Source organism: Brassica rapa, chromosome A06 (genome assembly GCF_000309985.2).
Source record: "Brassica rapa cultivar Chiifu-401-42 chromosome A06, CAAS_Brap_v3.01, whole genome shotgun sequence".
NCBI classification, from domain to species: domain Eukaryota; kingdom Viridiplantae; phylum Streptophyta; class Magnoliopsida; order Brassicales; family Brassicaceae; genus Brassica; species Brassica rapa.
Window position 1 is genome coordinate 25,867,230 of NC_024800.2, and position 19,958 is coordinate 25,887,187.

The 19,958-nt window shown below is 29.7% G+C and overlaps 2 protein-coding genes across 2 annotated transcripts; one reads left to right on the forward strand and one right to left on the reverse strand.

Moving 5' to 3' along the window:
• Positions 1-929: 929 nt before the first annotated feature.
• LOC103875362 (protein IDA-LIKE 1) lies at positions 930-15,972 on the forward strand. Its single transcript, XM_033272533.1, has one exon. The coding sequence runs from the start codon at positions 7,850-7,852 to the stop codon at positions 8,120-8,122; it is 273 nt and encodes a 90-aa protein (XP_033128424.1). The 5' UTR covers positions 930-7,849; the 3' UTR covers positions 8,123-15,972.
• Positions 15,973-16,464: 492 nt separating this feature from the next.
• On the reverse strand, positions 16,465-17,921 carry LOC103875363 (protein MIZU-KUSSEI 1). Its single transcript, XM_009153877.3, has one exon. It carries the CDS (start codon positions 17,425-17,427, stop codon positions 16,624-16,626), a length of 804 nt encoding a protein of 267 aa, XP_009152125.1. The 5' UTR covers positions 17,428-17,921; the 3' UTR covers positions 16,465-16,623.
• Between the last annotated feature and the right edge of the window lie 2,037 nt (positions 17,922-19,958).

Consider the following 19,958-nt stretch of genomic DNA (forward strand, 5'->3'; position numbering starts at 1 on the left):
GAAGTCTAAAAAAATCTACCTATAAAAGTTGTTTAGACCCTTTCATTTAACTCATTATTTTTTCGTCTAACCTTAAATTTATACTAACAATATGTTACCATATATTTCTCTAACAATAATTTAGTCAATTCTTTTATTTATTTAAATCTCACTTCTAAATCCTAATCATTATTATTACTATATTTATCATTTTGATTTTTAATTATAAAAGCATTGAAATTAATGTTTTATATTATCACTTTTATCATATAATATATGATTTAAAACAAGATAAATTACAAGACATATATGTGTACATTCTAACTTCCTCTTTCGTTTATAATAAAGTAATCATATCATATATAAACTTTCCCACCAAAATCTTATATCATATACTAAACTTTCAACCGTCTATAGTTTGATAATATTTTCATATTTAAAAATGATTTTTCTGAATATTCATGTTACCTTCACAAAAATGAAGAAATTCATTGGTTCTATTAAGGCTAACTTGACTTCACGATATCAGTATTGATTATTCAAGATTTTGAAAATTATTTGTTTAGATATTATATGTTTATATACTTTTAATTTAAAACGAATCAATACTATTAAAAAGGAAAGAGTTTTTTAAAAAAGCTAATATAAAAAAGTTGTTGGAGTTATGTATAATTATTTATTATTTTTCTGATAATACATTAATCATTCTAAACATACAATATTTTAAATATTTTTAACAGATCTTAATATTATTTCTTATGATACTTTTACTCAGAAAAATATTTCATCAACCATGTTTTTGTACAATAACGTTAAAAATCTAATCAAAAGGTTGTTGGACCTGATATGGACGTAATGGGTCCACATCTGTTCGGGTATTTAAGATCCTAAAAGAAATTAAAATATATGAAAAATCTGAAAAATATCCGAAACACGAAAAGTATTTGAAACTCCAAACAAATACCAAAAAAATTCAAATACCTAAAAATTTAAAATCTTATTCAAAATCTGACACGATGAACTGAAAAATACCCAAAATTTTATCCAAATACCCAATTTTTTTTTTAATTTGAAAAATTTACCTAAAATCAAAACTCTAATCGTAAACCAAAAACTTTAAAACAATATCCATATTACCAGAAACATATTCGGAATATCCAAATATACCTAATAAACACATTTATGATCTTGTCTAGGGTAGGACCCGGACTCAAACAAATACATGCGGGTCAAAAAAAACTCAATAGATTATTTTCTCTGGACCTGAACTAAACCTATAATTTTGGGTCGGTTCAGTTTGTTTTTTTTATCCGGATATAATTCTCATGTCGAAAAGAAATTTACGTAAAAGTGTATAGCTGTTAAAAATTAAGTTTTTCAATATAATAAAACTTTGTATTATAATATAGTCTATAATCCCGCGCTTTCCAAGCGCGGGTCAAAATCTAGTTTTCTATTAATAAGTGGTCAGCATTTCAAAACAATTCCAGTATTTACGGTATACGGGATTCTCATATTTTCTGTTAAGTGATTATCATATTTTTCTGTTAAGTGGTTATCATATTTTTCAGAAAATAGAGAAATATAGTGGTCAGATGAAGTAAATTTGTTTTAAAACTATATTTTTATCAACATTTTAATATAAAAGGGTGCCAATTGTGTATTTTATCTATAACTTTTGAAATTATCATGAAAAATGGTTGTTAGTTCTTTTTGTAAGTGTCACAAGAGATATTTTACTAAGTAAACGAGTTTATATGTTAGTACTTTTTTTAGGTTTTAAAAAATTTCGTTAAATCTTGTTATAAATAAATATGTGTTAGAATAAGTAGTAATACGTGATACAAAAATCGACATTCAAAAAATTTATTATCAGATCTAAATTCTTATATTCAAATATGGATTCAAGTATCTCATATATCCAAATATTTGAAGCAAATTTGATCAGATAATAGTTTGAATTCTGGATCATTTGTCCATCTCTAATACATACTTAATTACTCAGTCCAAACGAATAATACCATATTAATAAAAAATTAAACATAAAATTATAAATAGTTGTTATTTATTAGTACACTATAATATATATCTTAGACATAATTAAAATCGATTTGCGAATTTTATTTGTTTTTTCCCCAAATATTGCGGTTTACTTTTGAGTTTATTCTCAAAAGAAAATTGAAGTTTTTAAAATAGAGCAAGGAAATGTTATAAGCTTTTGTGGACTATGTAACTTGTAGACTATCTTGGTGAGAAATAACAGTTATTTCATACCCAAAATTTTCCAATGACATACCTATTGTTTATCTTTTTGGCTAAATAATACACCAGTGTTCACATCAGCTGTCACATCACCTAATTTTGTTAACGTAGATGCTATATAAGCTAATTTTACTCATGAGGATGTTACATGTACAATTTGTTTTTTGAAAAAAATATATCAAAATATACATTTTATTAAAAAATTTGTAAAATTTTCATATTTAGTAAAATTAACAAAAATTATTTAATTAAATAATAAATTTAATCTAATATGAGAGATATATTCGTAAATCTTATATAATAAATTTACATCATAAATTCTTTAACTACAATTTTTGGGTACCCGTTGGGTTCATGTCAGGTTTTTTGGATTTCGATTCTATTTTGGAACACGTCTTAGGACCCATACTGGTATTTTTGTAAGTATGAATCGAGATCGGATATAACACATCGGGTTCGGATTGGTTTTGTATCACATACTAGAGTGTTTAGGTCGGTTTTGTATCACATACTAGAACACATAAAGTAACCATATATCGTTTGGATTTTAGTTATTTTTGATCGGTTCGGATAACCTCACGTAAAATCTAAAATTTAAAAGAAAACATAAGAAATACATACTTAGAAAGCAACACTAGCATTGAATTTGAATCATTACAATACATATACATAAGTCTTATAAAGACTGTATTGTGTGATAGGATCCACAAATTTACGAATATATCTTTTATTATAAGATTAAAATTTTACTATTTAATTAATTTATGTTAATCTTACGTAATAAAAATGTATAAAATTTTACATTTTTTAAATTTTGTTTTTATAAAATGACTATTTTGGTTTTTTCAAAAAAAAAACTGTGTACACGTGGCATCCTCGTTAGCAAAACTAGTTGATGTAGTATCCACGTCAACAAAATTATATGACATGGCAGCTGATGTGGCGATTAGTGTATAATTTCACCAAAAAGATAAACAAGAGGTATGTTATTTGAAATTTTAGAAAATTCAGGTATATTGTTGCACAGTGACATAAGTCGGGTATAAATTAAACATATCATGAAATGTTAGATATGAAATGAATGTTTTTTCCATCACGACGTTGGACACTAACTATTTAGCTTTGAAAGGTTTCTACATGAAATTGAGAATTTGATCCCCAAAGAATTGCAAAATATATATTCGGATTCAACAAGTAACTAGGTATTTTCGTACACCATATGCATTAATAAATTTCTAAATTTATATTATATTTAAAACAAAATTTTATTAATATTATTGATTTTATTATTTTCTTACCAAAATTTTAATATAAATTTGATTTAATTAAAAATAAAATTAATATAAAAATAATTTGTTTATTTTAAATTATATTTAAAAATATATATGTATATATTTAAAATTATAATCTTAGATAGATATTTCATTAAATATATTAAATCAGTTTGTATTAAATTAATAAAAAATTGTATAATTATCAAAAATTAAAAATAATAAGTATTTACTAAATCTCTATAAAATTACATGAGAAATCAGTTTCCTACATATCACACTCATGTTAATACTTACATTAATTACATAGGTAACCTTAATGAATTAAACTATTATTTCAAATTATCATTATTAAAAATATTAATAATTTATGTCAATTATTTTTTAAATTTTAGTTTCTTTTTTTCTAAATAACATATAATAAAAAGGAAATATTCACATAGAATAAAAGAAAATAATATTTAAAAAAGGAAAAGAAATATTTTATGAAAAAATATTTTATATAGTGTGAGTACCGCCTGAGTTTGATTCCCCTTGGCCACTCGGAGAGCCTTAAGTGGTAAGAATACGCGGATACTACGAGCCTCGTGGTGATTATTCTTTCGGTTTATAGAGCATTTGGAATCGCACTACGGTTATAAAAAAAATTGATTTCATAAAAAAAGAAATTTTACAAAAAAACAGTTTTGAAGTTCAAAAGATAATCATCTCTTTAAAACATAATATTAAACAACATAATATATATTAATTAATAAAATTATTTTATTTAAATAACATATACTAAAACATAATATCAGTCTATTTTCTCAGATTCTCACAAAACGTAATTTAAATAACATATACTAAAATTCAGTGATGAACTGAAAATATTTTATAATTGATACGATTGAGATGGCTATTCATTTATGCATAATCTTTTTTTTTGTTAAATAACTATGATTTATCTAAATTTTACAATCCACAAATATCAAATTATACAAAAGAATTTACGGAAGTATATATACATATTTAAGATAAAAAATATGAACTGATGAAATACATAAAAATAATCAAATTTAGGTTAAGTAGAATTAAAAGTAATTGTTCTTTGATTTTAATATGTCTAATTAAAATAATATAATTTTATTTAAAATAAATCATACATATAAATTAGAAATAGAATATTGATAATTTATAATTTATTTATTTGTATATACTTATATTCGTGCATGAGCTGCAAAAATCACATAGTTTGTAAATATAAAAGTAATTAATGATATGACGACTAAAATTAATTGTTCTTCTATTTGAACATGTCTAATTAAAATAATCTAGTTTTATTTAAAATAAATCATACATATAAATTAGAAATATAATATTAATATTTTATAATATATTTATTTGTAATAATTTTTTTTACAATTATAAAAATAGAATGAAATAATATTTCGAAATTTGTAATGTTATATTTGAATATATTTATTTTAATAATAATGTATGAGTTATTATCATATTCTAAAAAGTTAACTAAAAATATAAATAATATTAAATGTACTGTAAGAGTTATTATCATATTCTAAAAAGTTTACTAAAATATAAATTATTATTAAATTTAATTGTTCATGTCATATTAGCCATAAGCTATGTCATTAATTTTAGTTGTCATGTTACATTTTTTTGTGAAAATGATTATAAAGAAGATATATGGATAATCGATTATCAAATAATGTCTAAAGGATTATATATCCGTCGTTGTGGACAAAAAATAATTCAACCTATTGAGCTTTATTTAAAATACCACGTTTAATATCGGTCCATTTACAATTCCGGCGCCGCCGTCAGTTTTTACCGCTGATATATCTTCTCCGACGTTACAACAAATAATTTGGAAACCTTCTGCCTTTCAAGTTCGTCCTATCAGAAAAGATCAAATTTTGATGATGATGAATTTAAAGGAAAATGCTTGTGATGGTTTAGTGATATGATCTTTGGTTAAGGGTAACTGCTAATCCCTGGGACTGACCCATGTACCGGGAGGTTCATCAGGGGGCTCAGAAGCAGCAAGAAAATGTATGGTGTCATTTTGTCTCTCACATTCTTTGTTTAAAATACATCAAACAGAAGTTGTGAGCAGTGAGATCGATCTCCTTAACCATTTTTTTTCCACAGGTCTCTATTCCTTCATTATCTCCTGAACTACCACACAACAGAGCGAGTAACAACGCACTTCAATTCAGACCTTTTCACCGGAGCGAAGCAAATAGCAAGCCAATGATCCTCAGGACACTTCAGCATTGCAGAAAAAAGCCCAAAAAAACATACAACTCCATACCAAACCATAACCAATATAGAGAAAGCCACAATCTTGAATGCACCACTGAAGAACCAGCACAGGAGACAGAAAACCAATCTCGGAATATAGGCCCCTGAAAGCGCACATAGAAACACCCAGTCGACACAACGACTCACCTTTGATGAAGTTTGTTATATGAACTATTTGCTTACGTAAAGATTAAGAACAAGTTTTTGGTGATTGATTGAGTTTTTGTTATTGGTTTTAGAAGAAATTGTTTAAAGTTGTCATGTATTTGAGTAGACACGCAAAGGTCACCAAATGTGGCCTAAGACATGAAAACATAAAGGCTGTTCTTTTGTGCTCTTAACTGTCATGCTTTATTTAAATATAAGGCGATTCATTTTGTATTTTTTCTTCTATATTAATCTAACTAGTGACTAATGAATAAAAGAGAATAAAACATCTCTTGTTATTCCTAATTTTTTTTACTATTTATAAGAAATATTTTTTCCTTTCAATTCCTTCCTCGTCTTTGTATTCTAGAAGAATATAGAATAAAGTTGTTTTTAAAACCGATAAGAAATAATATTTTTTTTTCATTTCTATAATTTTATTCTTCTACATTTTTTTCTTACTATTCATGATGTTTCTATAATGGTCATCATTTGTTTATAATATAAATGTAGATGCTAGGTATATCATCATTTTATTATATTTTATGTTCTTAAAGTTGCATTCATGCACTTGATTATTTTTTTTATTGTGAATAATACGGTTGTTTCTTTATTCATCAGCACATTTTTTCTAGAATATTTCAGATGAAATCATGCTCTAACCTATAATTATGCAAACATATTATAATCTTGTAATCTAGTGGTCCACGCGAATGTATGTCTCCGATGGAAGATCATAAATCCAACGGCTCAGAATCACGCGTTTGCAATGTTTGCTTGCAGGGAAATGGCCACCTGGCACATGCAAATATTTGTTTTTGGTATCTATGAATTATGCAAATGATTTTCATTGGACGTTGTGCTTAGTTGTTATAACAGAAAAAATTAGGCGTCTAATAAATAATTTAATATTATCTGCCCTAGATAATTACTATATTATGATAAACTAGTTATTTTTTTGATAAATTAATCGTTTTGGTGACCCTAAAAAACGGAATTAGTTTCTTAACTTCTTTCTTTTGTAACAATTAATTTGTGTCATCTATTATATATTGTCCATCAGCTTTGCTGAACTTAATAGTTATATTGTTTACGTAAGCCTTTTCTAGATCTCTCATTGAAAAATCTTGTATAAAATAAACTTGGATAGAATTAATGTTCTTTCAAAAAAAAAAAAATTAATGTTCTTTCACAATCGAATTAAGACGCAGAGGATCATTTGAATTGTTGTTGGCACCTAATATAATAACATCATCATTACACAATCACGTATGGTTTTTTTTTTTTTTTTTTTTTTGGTAAAAATGTAAAGAAATCACGTATTGTTTTGGTTCTCACATAATACAAAATATTTTATAGTACATAATAATGTTTATATTTTTACAATTAAAGCCTACATTACGATGTGGTATTTTATTTTGAACAGCGTGATATATTTATACATGCAAATCGCATAATATAAGTTTCATTTCGTATGATATATATAGTAGTACTGTTTAATAATTTAGTTTTGACAGACAACTTGAGGTAATCACGAACACCATCCTCCCACGTAAAGTCCAACTAAGAATATAAGTTATTTATTTTTGTTTGTTTTTTCGTTGACCTTATAAACTCAAAAAATATATTCTAAAACTCCATTGCTTGCGGGTCACTTCTCAATTTTCTTTGCTTTTCTTGTTTGACCGCGATTTACACATACACAAATGTGCTTACCGACATATATGATATAAAATATAATGAACATAAATACATGAATATATAGATACATATGCATATACTGTATATACAATTCAAATCCTAAACCTTCTAATAATCCAAACTCTATAAAACCCTAGCTAGTTGCTAAATAAGTGTCTCGTCCTGCGCCTTCTTTCTCCGAACACTATATGAATCTTTCTTATAAAACCATGTTTGTAAGTGTTTATTTCGTTATGATCCTCTTGGTTTTTAGCTCACGCAACGCTGCGGCAAGGATGGGAACAATTAAGGTTTCTGAAATTGAGATAGCTCAAGCAAGATCAAGAACACCAAGACATGAGTTCACGGAGGGTTTTAGATTCAAAAATCGTGAGTTGCACTTTTTGTCCAAACGGGTGCTTGTACCACCTTCGGGACCTTCCAAAAGGCACAATTCTGTGGTGAATGATCTCAAACACTAGTTGTTTTTTTTGACAATCATAATATATATTTAGAAGATTCTTCTTATTGTTTTTGACTGGTTTTGATCCTTTTAGTATATGTTTTTTTGTTCTTTTTATCTCATTTGATTTCATTCACATTTGTAATATCTCATTGGAAAATAAACGTATATTATCTTACAAAAAATAAAATAAAAATAAACGTATGTTGTATACATATCCGTAGTTGTATATATTATTTATCTCATTACGTATATTATTTTACAGAAAAAAAAAACATATGTTGTATACATCCTTTGTTCTCCCCCCTCCTCCCCCCCAATTGTATGTATTCTCTCATATCACTATCTTCTTGAAATTAATTGGAGTATTAAAATGGATGGACCAATCCAACTTATGGTTAATAGTTGTTAATGGATAGATATTTTATGATTATATACTGACGTAGTAAGTTAACCCTCAGCCATCAACCTCACGGATTAGTCTTATATTTGAAATAATGTATATCATAAAAAGCATTAATTCCGATGCTAAAACAATTTTATGTCTATTATATATATATAGTGTTTGTTTGCTGCTAAAAAATACTATTTTGTTTGACATGACAGAAAATATTGTGATACATCTCTAATAAACAGCCCACGCTAATGCTATCAATCACAAAAGTCACGATTACGAATAAGAGCATCTTCAACCCATTAGCATGTTCTTTTATTTTGAAAAAAATATAGAGATGTATTAGAGATGGTTTACTTAACAACATTAAAGAGATTAGCTACCCAAGATTTTGGCCCATGGAAACTTTTGATCTTGTAGGCCCGTATCTGATATTTGGGATGTAATAACATATTTTCTGTCACTGTTTGTATACTGGCCTCATGTTTTATATTAGAGGGATCGAGTGTGACTGTGTGAGAAGTAAATGGTTCACTTATCACAGCGCAACGAACTTTTAACATGGTGTGTTTGTCCACCAAATCTTAACTTCCAATCTGACTGTTGTCTCCTTCTGTTTTGTCTTTCTAATATTACAAATTGAAGGATTTAACGTTGGTTTTCCACTCTCTAGAGCCAAATAATCGGAACAACAAAAAGTAAGTATCTTTTTTTTTCATGTTCAAGTATCACCCAACTTGTGAGAAGTTACGTGGTATTTTCATTTTGTAGTGTTTGTGCATGTAAGGTTCTTAAATTAGTTGATTTGGTGATCTTGTTGTTTAAATTCTAGCTCATGTTTCTTTTGGAACTTGCTAGTTCTTCCTCTGTTTCTAAGTGTTTTTTATTTTCTTTTGCGACATTTAGGAACCATCAAGCTTCAATAGCAGAATGGGATCCAAGTTCATAACTTGTATCAGATGTTCATAAGTAATTAATTATATTCACATTCTTAGCCAAAGAAAAAAATACTCGAACCAAAGAATGATTTTTTTTTTTGACAACACCAAAGAATGATTGTACACTAAATACTTTTTCTTACACTAAATACTTTCGTTGAGCTGAAAATTAAAGAACACCAATAATTACGAGTATGGGATCCGTAGGTCTGATCATATGAAAAATCTCTATATAAATTCAAACTTCATGTCAAAACAACTTTCACTTTTTCAAGAATAGCTGCTTTCATGTACTATCACTTTATCTCTCAAATGACCATCTTCTAACTCACTCAATTGCACGCTAAAGGTAAAAATTAAGAGCATTTCTAATGTACATCTCTATATTTTTCTATAAAATATATAACTTTATTGTATATGTAGTTTTATTCCAAATTATGCCCCTATAAAAATATTTATTTTTAGAAAAAATATATAATTTTTCTTCTTCTTTTGTCTCTATATTTAGAGTTGAAAACAACACTTCTCTATATCTTCTGTTAAAAATAGAGGAATTATACCATAAAAGCATACAATGAAGCAAATACACTTTTATATGTAATGATTTTTTCTATTTTAGAAAAATATATAGAAATGGATATAAAAGTGGATTAGAGATGGTCTAAAAAAAGATTGTGTATATCTTGAGATAGCCTGATTTGATCTACTCTCAACTTTAATACAAACTGAACAACAAACCATGAAGCATGATTTGAAGCACACGTACTTTATATATCTCTCACTTCTGTTTATTTTAAATTATTTACTCCAAAAAGTTTTCAATCATTTGAAAAGACGTTTATTGTCCTTGAAGTAAAAAAATTATATTACAATTAAATAGGAGCAATGAAAGGAGTTTTGAGTACAAGAATGCTCTACTTTTACTTGAGAAAAAACATGTAAGGAAACAAAACAGGAACAGAGGAAGAGCCATGATCCACCAGGTCTTTACACTGAAGTTATGGTAGCACTGATGCTAAGGCAACGCTATCTTGGTATTCCATCTATTAGCAACTTCATCTCTAGACCCATACTGCAGTGTCTTAAGCCGGTACTGCATTTGGCGACGAACAGTCCTACATATGTACATCGCAGAGTTTGGAGAATGAAGATGACGTCGTCCATTCCTTGCACGTCAGATCCAATAAATTGAGGCTTGGAAAGCCATTTTCACAAGCTGTGCGTCCAATTTAGAGAGTCTGTTGCTCCTGAAGCTTGCAACTGTCCTGGACCAGTCATGATTTATTCGACCTTCTAAGAACTGATTCATCAACATTGTCCAAACAGTAAATGTGAAAGGGCAAGCAAGGAAGAGATGATCACGAGTCTTGTACGACTCTCCACACACCGGACAAATATGCGTTTGACCCCATTGTCTCATTCTATGTCCCGTATCCAATATATTCCTACAAACTAGCCAAGTGATGAAAGCCTAGTGTGGAAGAGCTTGAGGAATACTTTAATACAACACCAACAAAGTATTTATCATAAAATAATAACCCCTAAAGATCATTCATTAAAAAATATTTTATTAAAGAGATAATATATATTTATACCTTTAGGATTAACTAATCTATACTTATGGTTTAAATTTGAGAGTGGATTTTTGGAAGGTTGGATTTAGAATTTAAAGGAATAATTTTAAAAATAGTTTCAAAAAATAATGTTTGGATTTGACATAAAATTACAAAAAAAAAAAATTTGAATCTGTTTTTAGAAAAAAATAATTCGAAAAAGTTTCAAATATCAAATAAAGTTTTTTCAAAAATTCAAAAATATTATTTTTAGTATGTATTTTTTATATTTACATATCTATAAAGTAAGGATATAATTTCATTTATCCGTTAATAAATCATCATGGCTTTGATTGGTAACATGATTTTCACTTGATTTAGTTTGAGTTAGAGTTAGAGGTAAAAATCAAAAATGTGACCAAACATGATTTAATTATAACTTTTTGATTTTGTGTTTGAGTTATTATGTGGTAAAGTTGAGTTATATTTTTGAGTTGTCTTCTTTGTAAAATCGCTATATCAAATGCTAAACTAACATCAAGGGAAAATGGGTGTATTAGAACTTGACTTATGGTGATTCTGTTGTTTCCACGTTTGTGTGTTTCATAAACTCTAAACAATTTTATCAACTTTTGAAACATGGTATTTGTATTTACTTTTGGTTGATTGATAACTATTTATTCTTAGCCTTTTTATAAGCATTCTTACTTCCATTTCAATCATTAATAGAATTATTTTATAGTTTAAATTATTAATTATATTTGTATATAAATTTATATGTTTATATGAGACTTTTTGCTATTACGTATATAATACATATGTTTATGTCTCTTTCATAAGTTTCAATTTAATAAAGACTAATTTTCTCTAATCTATTTTCTTTTTAAAATTGTAATAAGGGTAATCATTTTATATTTTTAATTTTTTATTTATTTGAAATAATATTGACTACAATTAATATAACAAAACATTTACCAGTCAATTACATTATTAGTAACTATAATTTTTATAAAATATATATTGCAACTTATTTTTGTCAAATTTTTATTTTATAAATAATATTAAAAATAAAATATTTTTGTTATGATTTAGCTTAATGGTATAATGTTTTATTCCCTTGTTTTAATAGTAATTCATTATTTATAAATTTATATTTTAAGTATTTATAAAAATTATACTGCAACTTATACATCAAAAAGTTACCAGTCATTAGTTTTAACAAAATTATAATTCATATTTTTACTATAAACTTACTACATAAATTTACATTTTTTACCACATATTTTTTACTATAAATTACATTGAATTACAATGTATACTGCAAATCAATCTCAATGTGTACTAAGTACTAACAATATAATATAGCCGTGAATGTTAATGGCGGCCTGAGTGAAACACACAGCAAGACAGAACACATGTAACCGTTTTTTTCCTTGTTTTTATTTTTAATAAAAGTAATTTAATTAAAAGGAAAAAAGGTTTGGACAAGTTGTTTCATGGACAACACTTAAAAGCGAGAAGAAAGCAATATGGTGCGGTTGTACAAATATCTTTTTTATTATTGAAAATATTAAAAAGACAAATACATCCATTAATATTTATCTTTATAATATTACAGAAGTTAAAATATAAATGACAAATACATCCAAAAATCCTTTTGAAACTATTTTAAAAGTTTTTATTTAAAATTTTAGTATTTTATTAATTTAAAAAAAAACTAAAAATCACCTCCAAATTTCAATTCCTCAATTCTATATTTTGAATTTAGATTATTTAACCCTATGAGATATAAGTGTCAATTCTTTTTAATAAAATATTTTATCATTTTAACTCTTATGGATCTATATTTATGGTAAACAAATTTTAGGATCATCGTAGATAATTTATATTTAATAATTTATTAAATATATTTAAACTACCATTGTTGTACTTTAACTAGTTCTATGTTAATAACCAGATTTGAGATATATGATCATTTATAATAAACAAAATACTTGTTTAAATGATACTAATATAACTATTTTTTAATTTGTAAAATAGAAATATATTAAACAATTATTGAATATAACAGTAAAACTTATTTATTAATATTAAATTTTAAATATCACATATATATATATACAATTATTAAATATAAATTATATTATTATCACTGGTTTTAGTTTATAAAATATAAAGAGACATATATCCCGCAGTTACATTGTTCATTATACATGTTACAATTCATATATTGTTTTGAACCGTTTATTTTAGACGAACCATAAATGTTACGTAGTATACGTCTTTTATATAAATTGCAGTTAAACCGTGCCGCAATATCTAATCCACTCATTCTGCACCGCTCAATCCGAATAGCAAAGCTTTCTTTTTTTTTTCTTTTTTTTCGTTGACCTTATAAACTCTAAAAATATATTCTAAAACTCCATTGTTTGCGGGTCACTTTTCAATTTTCTTTGCTCTTCTTGTTTGACCGCGATTTTCACATACTATATATAGATACATATGCATTTATATACAACTCAAATCCTAAACCTTCTAATAATCCAAACTCTATAAAACCCTAACTAGTTGCTAAATTAGTGTCTCCTCATGCGCCGCGCCGGCTTTCTTTCTCCGAATCTTTCTTGCAAAACCATGTTTGTAAGTGTTTATTTCGTTATGATCCTCTTGGTTTTTACTTTTTAGCTCACGCAACGCTTCGGCAAGGATGGGAACAATTAAGGTTTCTGAAATTGAGATAGCTCAAACAAGATCAAGATCACCAAGACATGAGTTCACGGAGGGTTTTCGAATCAAAGGTCGTGTGTTCCACTTTTTGTCCAAACGGATGCTTGTACCACCTTCGGGACCTTCCAAAAGGCGCAATCCTGTGGGGAAACACTAGTTGACCTTCTTCCTTTTTAATGTTTAGTTGGTTTTTAATCATACTATATATTTAGAAGACTCCTCAAATTGTTTTTGGCGGGGTTTGGTAATTTTGGTATATGTTTTTAGCTCTTTTATCTTATTTGATTTCATTCACATTTGTAATATCTTGTTGGGAAAATGAACGTATATTATATACATCTCTTGTTTTTTTTCCCAACATTGTATGCATCGCATCTCTCACTCTCTCATATCATATTCTCCTTGGAAACTATATTAAAATGGATGGCTATTTTGTGATTATATACTTATTAATTTAACTCTTAGCCATCAAGCTCACGGATTAGTCTTATATTTGAAAAACATTATTTTCGATGAATAACTAAAAAAGAATGTCTGTTTTTTTTGGTGTAAAAAAAAAAGAAAAAAAGAGAAAAAAGAAAAAAGAAAAAAAAAAGAATGTCTGTTGTATACCGTGTTTATAGTTTTGAACTTTTAATGCATAAGCTAAAGAAGAGCATGAAAATCTAATTTCGAAACCTTTTTTGTTTAATATGACAGAGGATATGGTGATGCAATGCTCTTAAAATAGCCTACGCTAAAGCTATCAATCAAGCAAGGCATAATTCTGAATATAAGTTATCTAAGAGCATGTTTATTGGTAAAATCCACTTAAGGACCCTTAGTGATTTTTTTAGTATTTAAGTGAAGTTAAGTTACTTTGTTAAGAGATCTTTAATGTAAGTGGTTTATTGGTAGTATCTTAATTAGGGATTCTTAACAATAAAAAACTATTAAACATAATTTTATTTTAAAAAAACAAAGTTAAGCATATTATTTGATACATAAATTTTAAAATAAAAACATAAAAACATAAACATGAACATGAACATAAAAACACGAACATAAACATGAACTGCTTTAATTTAACTTACCAACTAGTATAGCATCAACGGTGACATCTAGTCTTCGATGAACACGGCACTCGGTTCTCGAAATCATCTCTACAACACAAGTACACGTTGGAGGTCCTTTCCTCTCTGAGCAATAGTGCTAGTAGCTAATGCTTCAAGCTCTGTTTCGTCCAAGAGAGACACCGATCGGGAGAGGAAGAAACGAGTTGGGAAGCAACGACACACCAAATTGTGACACGTGCACCGTAAGGGACGTCGCTTGGCTCTCTTAATTAAGGGACGTAGCTTGTGTTTTCTTCCTTTTTTTCTTTTTTTTTAATCATAATTAACCTAAGATACATAGCTAAGAGTCACCAATAAACATGCTCTAAGAGCGTTGAAGAAGAACATTCATTCTTAAGTACCCAAGATTTTGGCCAATTGAAACTTTTCGGCTTGTAGGCCCGTATCTTAGGCTACTGTATCTTATATTGTGTCAGTGTGTCACAGTTTGTATACTGGTCAATTATATATTAGAGGGACGAGTGGGAAGTAAATGGTTCATTTTCATCACACTAAGAATTTTAACATGTCTTTGTGTACCACATCTTAACTTCCAATTTGACTGTGGTCTCCTTCTGTCTGTCTAATACAACATACTGAAGGATTCTAGGTTGGTGTTCCACTATCTAAAGCCAAAGAACAGGAACAACCAACAAAAGGAAGCTACCCTTTTTTCATGTTTGTATATTTTCATCCAACTTGTGCGCACTTGCGTGGTACTTTCATTTTGTAGTGTTTGCTTATGTGAGGTTTACTCCTTAACTCATACGAAATAATGATTGTAGACACTAGGAACTTCGAATAGACCGGTTAAGCTAAAAATTAAAGAACACCAAAAATTATGAGTTTGGGATTATCCGTGGGTCTGATCATGGGAAAGATCTCTCCGGAAATCCACTATAACTTCATGACGAAACAACTTTTCTCATTTTCAAAAATCACTTTCACGTTCTCTCACTTTGTCTCTCAAACAAATCTCTTCTAACTCACTCAATTAAACGGTATAAGCAAACAACATAGTTGACAAAACAAAAAGCAAAGACGAAGAAGCAGTGCCGTGCGAAGAGTTGTAGGGGCCTAAGGCAAGTTTTAAAAATAAATTTATATACAACCATAAAAAAAAAAAATTCTAATACAATATATCACCTTCGCGAAATACATAAGTTTAACACTTACAAGAATAAGTTTATTACGTAAATATGCTATGTTATGTCCTATAAGAAAAAAGTATATGGATTTAGAAATTGAGTTATTCGATTCTTGTGGAAAGTTTTTTTTTAGAAATAAATTTAAGTAACTAAACTAGAAATTATTTTAAATTTTGGAATTCTAAAAAACGTAATATTATTCGGAGGCCTAAGGCGAATGCCTTTTTCAATACACTGTAGGCACGCCTCTGCGAAGAAGAGTGTGCATAGCTTGAGATCGCCTGATTTTATTTAGTCTCAAGTTTGATACAAATTGAATAACAAACCCTGAAGCAAGAGCAAAAACTAAAGCACATGTAAATAAGATCTCTCTTCTTTTGTTTGTTTAGTTATTTTAAAATATTTACTCTACAGTTTTCCCAATCATTCAATTAACTTTTGGTATAGAAGTTTATAGTTTTATATAAGTAATAAAATTATAGTACAAGAAAAAACGTTAGATTAGTATACTTAAAAGAAACATGGATTTCATAAAACATTGCTACAAAATAACATTTTCCATATTTTAATAATATTTCATCATGAAACAAAAACCCCCAAAAGCAAAACACATTCTTAAATTCCTTGGTTAAATATTAACCTTAAATATGTGTTTTTTTCTTCCGTTTAAACCCTTAGAAAATACACACTAAGCTCTGGCCCACCACTTGACCCCTCAGGATTCATCATGTAAAAGGCCTCCGAATCTCTTGACCCGGTAACCCGCTCGAACCGGGCTCTCATATACATGAGCTCACCTTTCTCGGACCCCACCGCTTCATTCCCCTCATCCACCACCGCAGGTAAAACTCCGGCACCCATAGTTATAGGCCCCACCGCCTTCAACACTCTCCACTCCGCCTCTCCACACTCTTTCCTCGCCGCGTAGCCGCATTTTCTGCCGTTACAGTACGTTCGCCACGTGGACTCCTCCAAAAGCTTCTTGGAGCCAGTCTTAGACGCTGCCGTTTCAAGAGCGATCCTCACGAGCCCCGAAGCCATTTCCTTGACGAGAATGCTCGTGGGAGTCGGTAACTGGATCAAAACCACGGGTAACCGGGTCGGGTCATCTTGTACGGCGAAATACACGTGTCCACGACGGTTTCCGAATAAGGTACCAATGACCCGGAAACCCAGACCCGATTTAGAGAACCCGAGCGCGTAACGGATCTTCTCGATAGTCTTTTTCTTCTTCTTCTTTTTCATGATCTGTCGAGTATCGAAATGATCCGGGCGGGTCGGGTCAGAGGAGAAGTTGAAACGGGTCAGGATCTTTTCTTCGTTGTTGTCGTGGTGGTCGTCTTCTTCTTCTTCTTCATCTTCTTCTTCCTCTTCGTCTTGTTCTTGAACCTTCTTCTTCTTCCAACTGAAGTAACGTTTAGAGACAGAGAAGGACGAGTCAAGAGAAGTGCTGGATAGGATTGACTTCATCTTGTTCGATGAAACTACAAAAAGATAGAACTGAGACTTAAAATTGAAGTTTGGAGTGAAACTCTTGTCCTGTCTTATAATGGTCTTTAATGGAGTTTTTAATGCTTGTGGGGCTGATCTTTTTAACCAATGAAATTTTGTTAAAATTATATATTTGACTTTGTGTAGGGATTAGGTTTCTGTCATTTACACTGTTGTTCTTTATAACTCGACTACTTTCACGTATGATTTTTCTTTCTGAAAGTACTTTCATGTTACAAAAAAAAAAGTACTTTCACGTTTAAATAATTTTGTACCCTTTGTTTTTTAAAGTAAAATTTTTTAAAATATGCACGCTGATTAAAAATTTAATAAATATTTATAATTTAATTTATTTTTTACTTTATTATATACTTTCCAATAACTTTCCAATAACTTTCCACCAATAAAATTTAATCAATTTAAATATTTTCAAATAATGTTCCTCAAAAATATAAAATATCACCTTAACAATATATAAAATCTATCTTTGTGAACAACAAAAAAATCTAAAAAATCTTTTTTTTTTGCTAAATTGTAAATGTCATTTCTTCAAAAAGAATGAAAGTTTGGTTACAAGATGAAATTGAAACCAGAATCTGCTGTAAACAGCCATTCAGATTCTAAGAGACCGCAAAAAGTTTAAAAAAATCTCTAAGAACCTAGGTGATTTAGTCCATGCTTCTAGCTATAGAGAGCTTGAACTAATTAACAATACAGTACAAGAGACAGCAGTTTGAATCTCTATTCAAAGCCTTCTTGCTTAGCATGAACAAACCTGCTGAGGCAAGAGGAATAGTCGGTGGGTAGGATCAGTCGAGCACTCACCGAAGTGGCTCCAAGCAGGCATCGACGGAGGCGGCTGGCTCACGCCCCGGAGCTCCACTGGAGAAGGACGTCGACAGAACCAGACCCTAACTATCTCAACAGAAGATTGAAGTGGAGACCCGTGGCTTTGCTGCTGAGATGAAGCTCAAGTTACGGTCAAGCGCAAGCGGAACAACATGCTCCCCATCCGATCACGCGACACAAGAGATGCGGCAGAGACAACAGGAACACCCAATTAAACTGTTGGAGCTTTGACACCAGAGAAAGGAAGCGCAGAAGGAGTTGAAAGCTCCTTTAAACATGCGACCCAAACGACGAGAGAGAGCTTGGCCTTGAAGCAGATGGAGCCGCCAAAGAGGGTTGTCCTCAAAACCCTAGAAGTCAACGCCGGTAGCTGGAAGGAAAGCCCAATCAATCATCAGAGGAGCGTCATGGTCGCCATCTCTTGGACTAGGGGACAGAGGTTCTCGGTGGTGCGTCTCTTAACCACCTTACACTCAGAGACTGAGCGGAGAAGCTCTACAAGCACCATGGAGCAAAACCATAGAGGAGACCGACTGGATCGAGACAACAAGGCAGGAACGTGAAGGCAGTGACGCTACAGAGGCTCCGGCGGGCCTCGGATCTCAGATCTGACCCAGATCCGAGCGCAGACGGCGACTACAGCAAGATCTATGGCATCCAAGGGTCCTTCTAATCATCTCGCCCTCGCCAGTGTTCCCGAGAAACCAAGACGCCTTGGATTTCTAACAGATCCGGAGAACGAACTCCATTGAATCTAGAAGCACCGCACAAAGAGAGGAGAACGAAGGGAGGAACAGCTTGGATTAGAGACGAGAACAACATCGAACTCACCACCCACGGTGACCGGAGACAGAGAGTCGCCGACCACCGTGAGAGAGAACAAGATACACGGCGGCGCTAGGTTAAAGGAGGTAAAAGGGGGAGAGACTCTGGAGAGAAATTTTCTCTCACCTCTCTCCAAAAATTGCGTGCTTCCACACTCTCCAAATCTAAAAAATCTTACTTTCGAGAACGGAGGAAGTATTCACGTATGATTTCTCATTCCATATAAAACTGATATTAAAAGCGATAAATAAAGTGTTTGGGTAAACTATGACGTGGTAGAGAATGTAAAGGCACTTGATTAATTTAAAGTAACCAAACCAAATTTAATTCGTCAGGTCATTTTGAACTTTACTATTCTCTCCGGTTTTTAATATAAATCGTTTTAGAATTGTGCACATAGAATAAGAAAATCATTAATTTTTTTTTATATTTTCTAAACAAAAACATCATTAATTATTTATATAGCCACAAATTAATCAATAATAAAATAGAAGATATATTATTATTGGTCATATAATATTAAGTATTAATTAATTTTACACAAAAACCCGAAAACACCATATAATTTAGAATATAATATTTTTTTTAAAACGATTTATATTAAAAAAACGGAGGGAATAGTTTTTAGATTATCATAAATCAGAATTAGAAGTATTGGTCGGCAAATCTGTGTACCCTAATCAGTGATTGGTAGAAATTTGAAAAAGAGATGCGAAAGTGTCCTATTAGTTAAAAGAGAAAGATGGATGTGATAGATGATACAAAAAGAAAAAAAGTAAGAGGTGAGACAAGAGTGGAAGGTGAGCAGCAACCACCTAACCGTAGATTAAGGGACT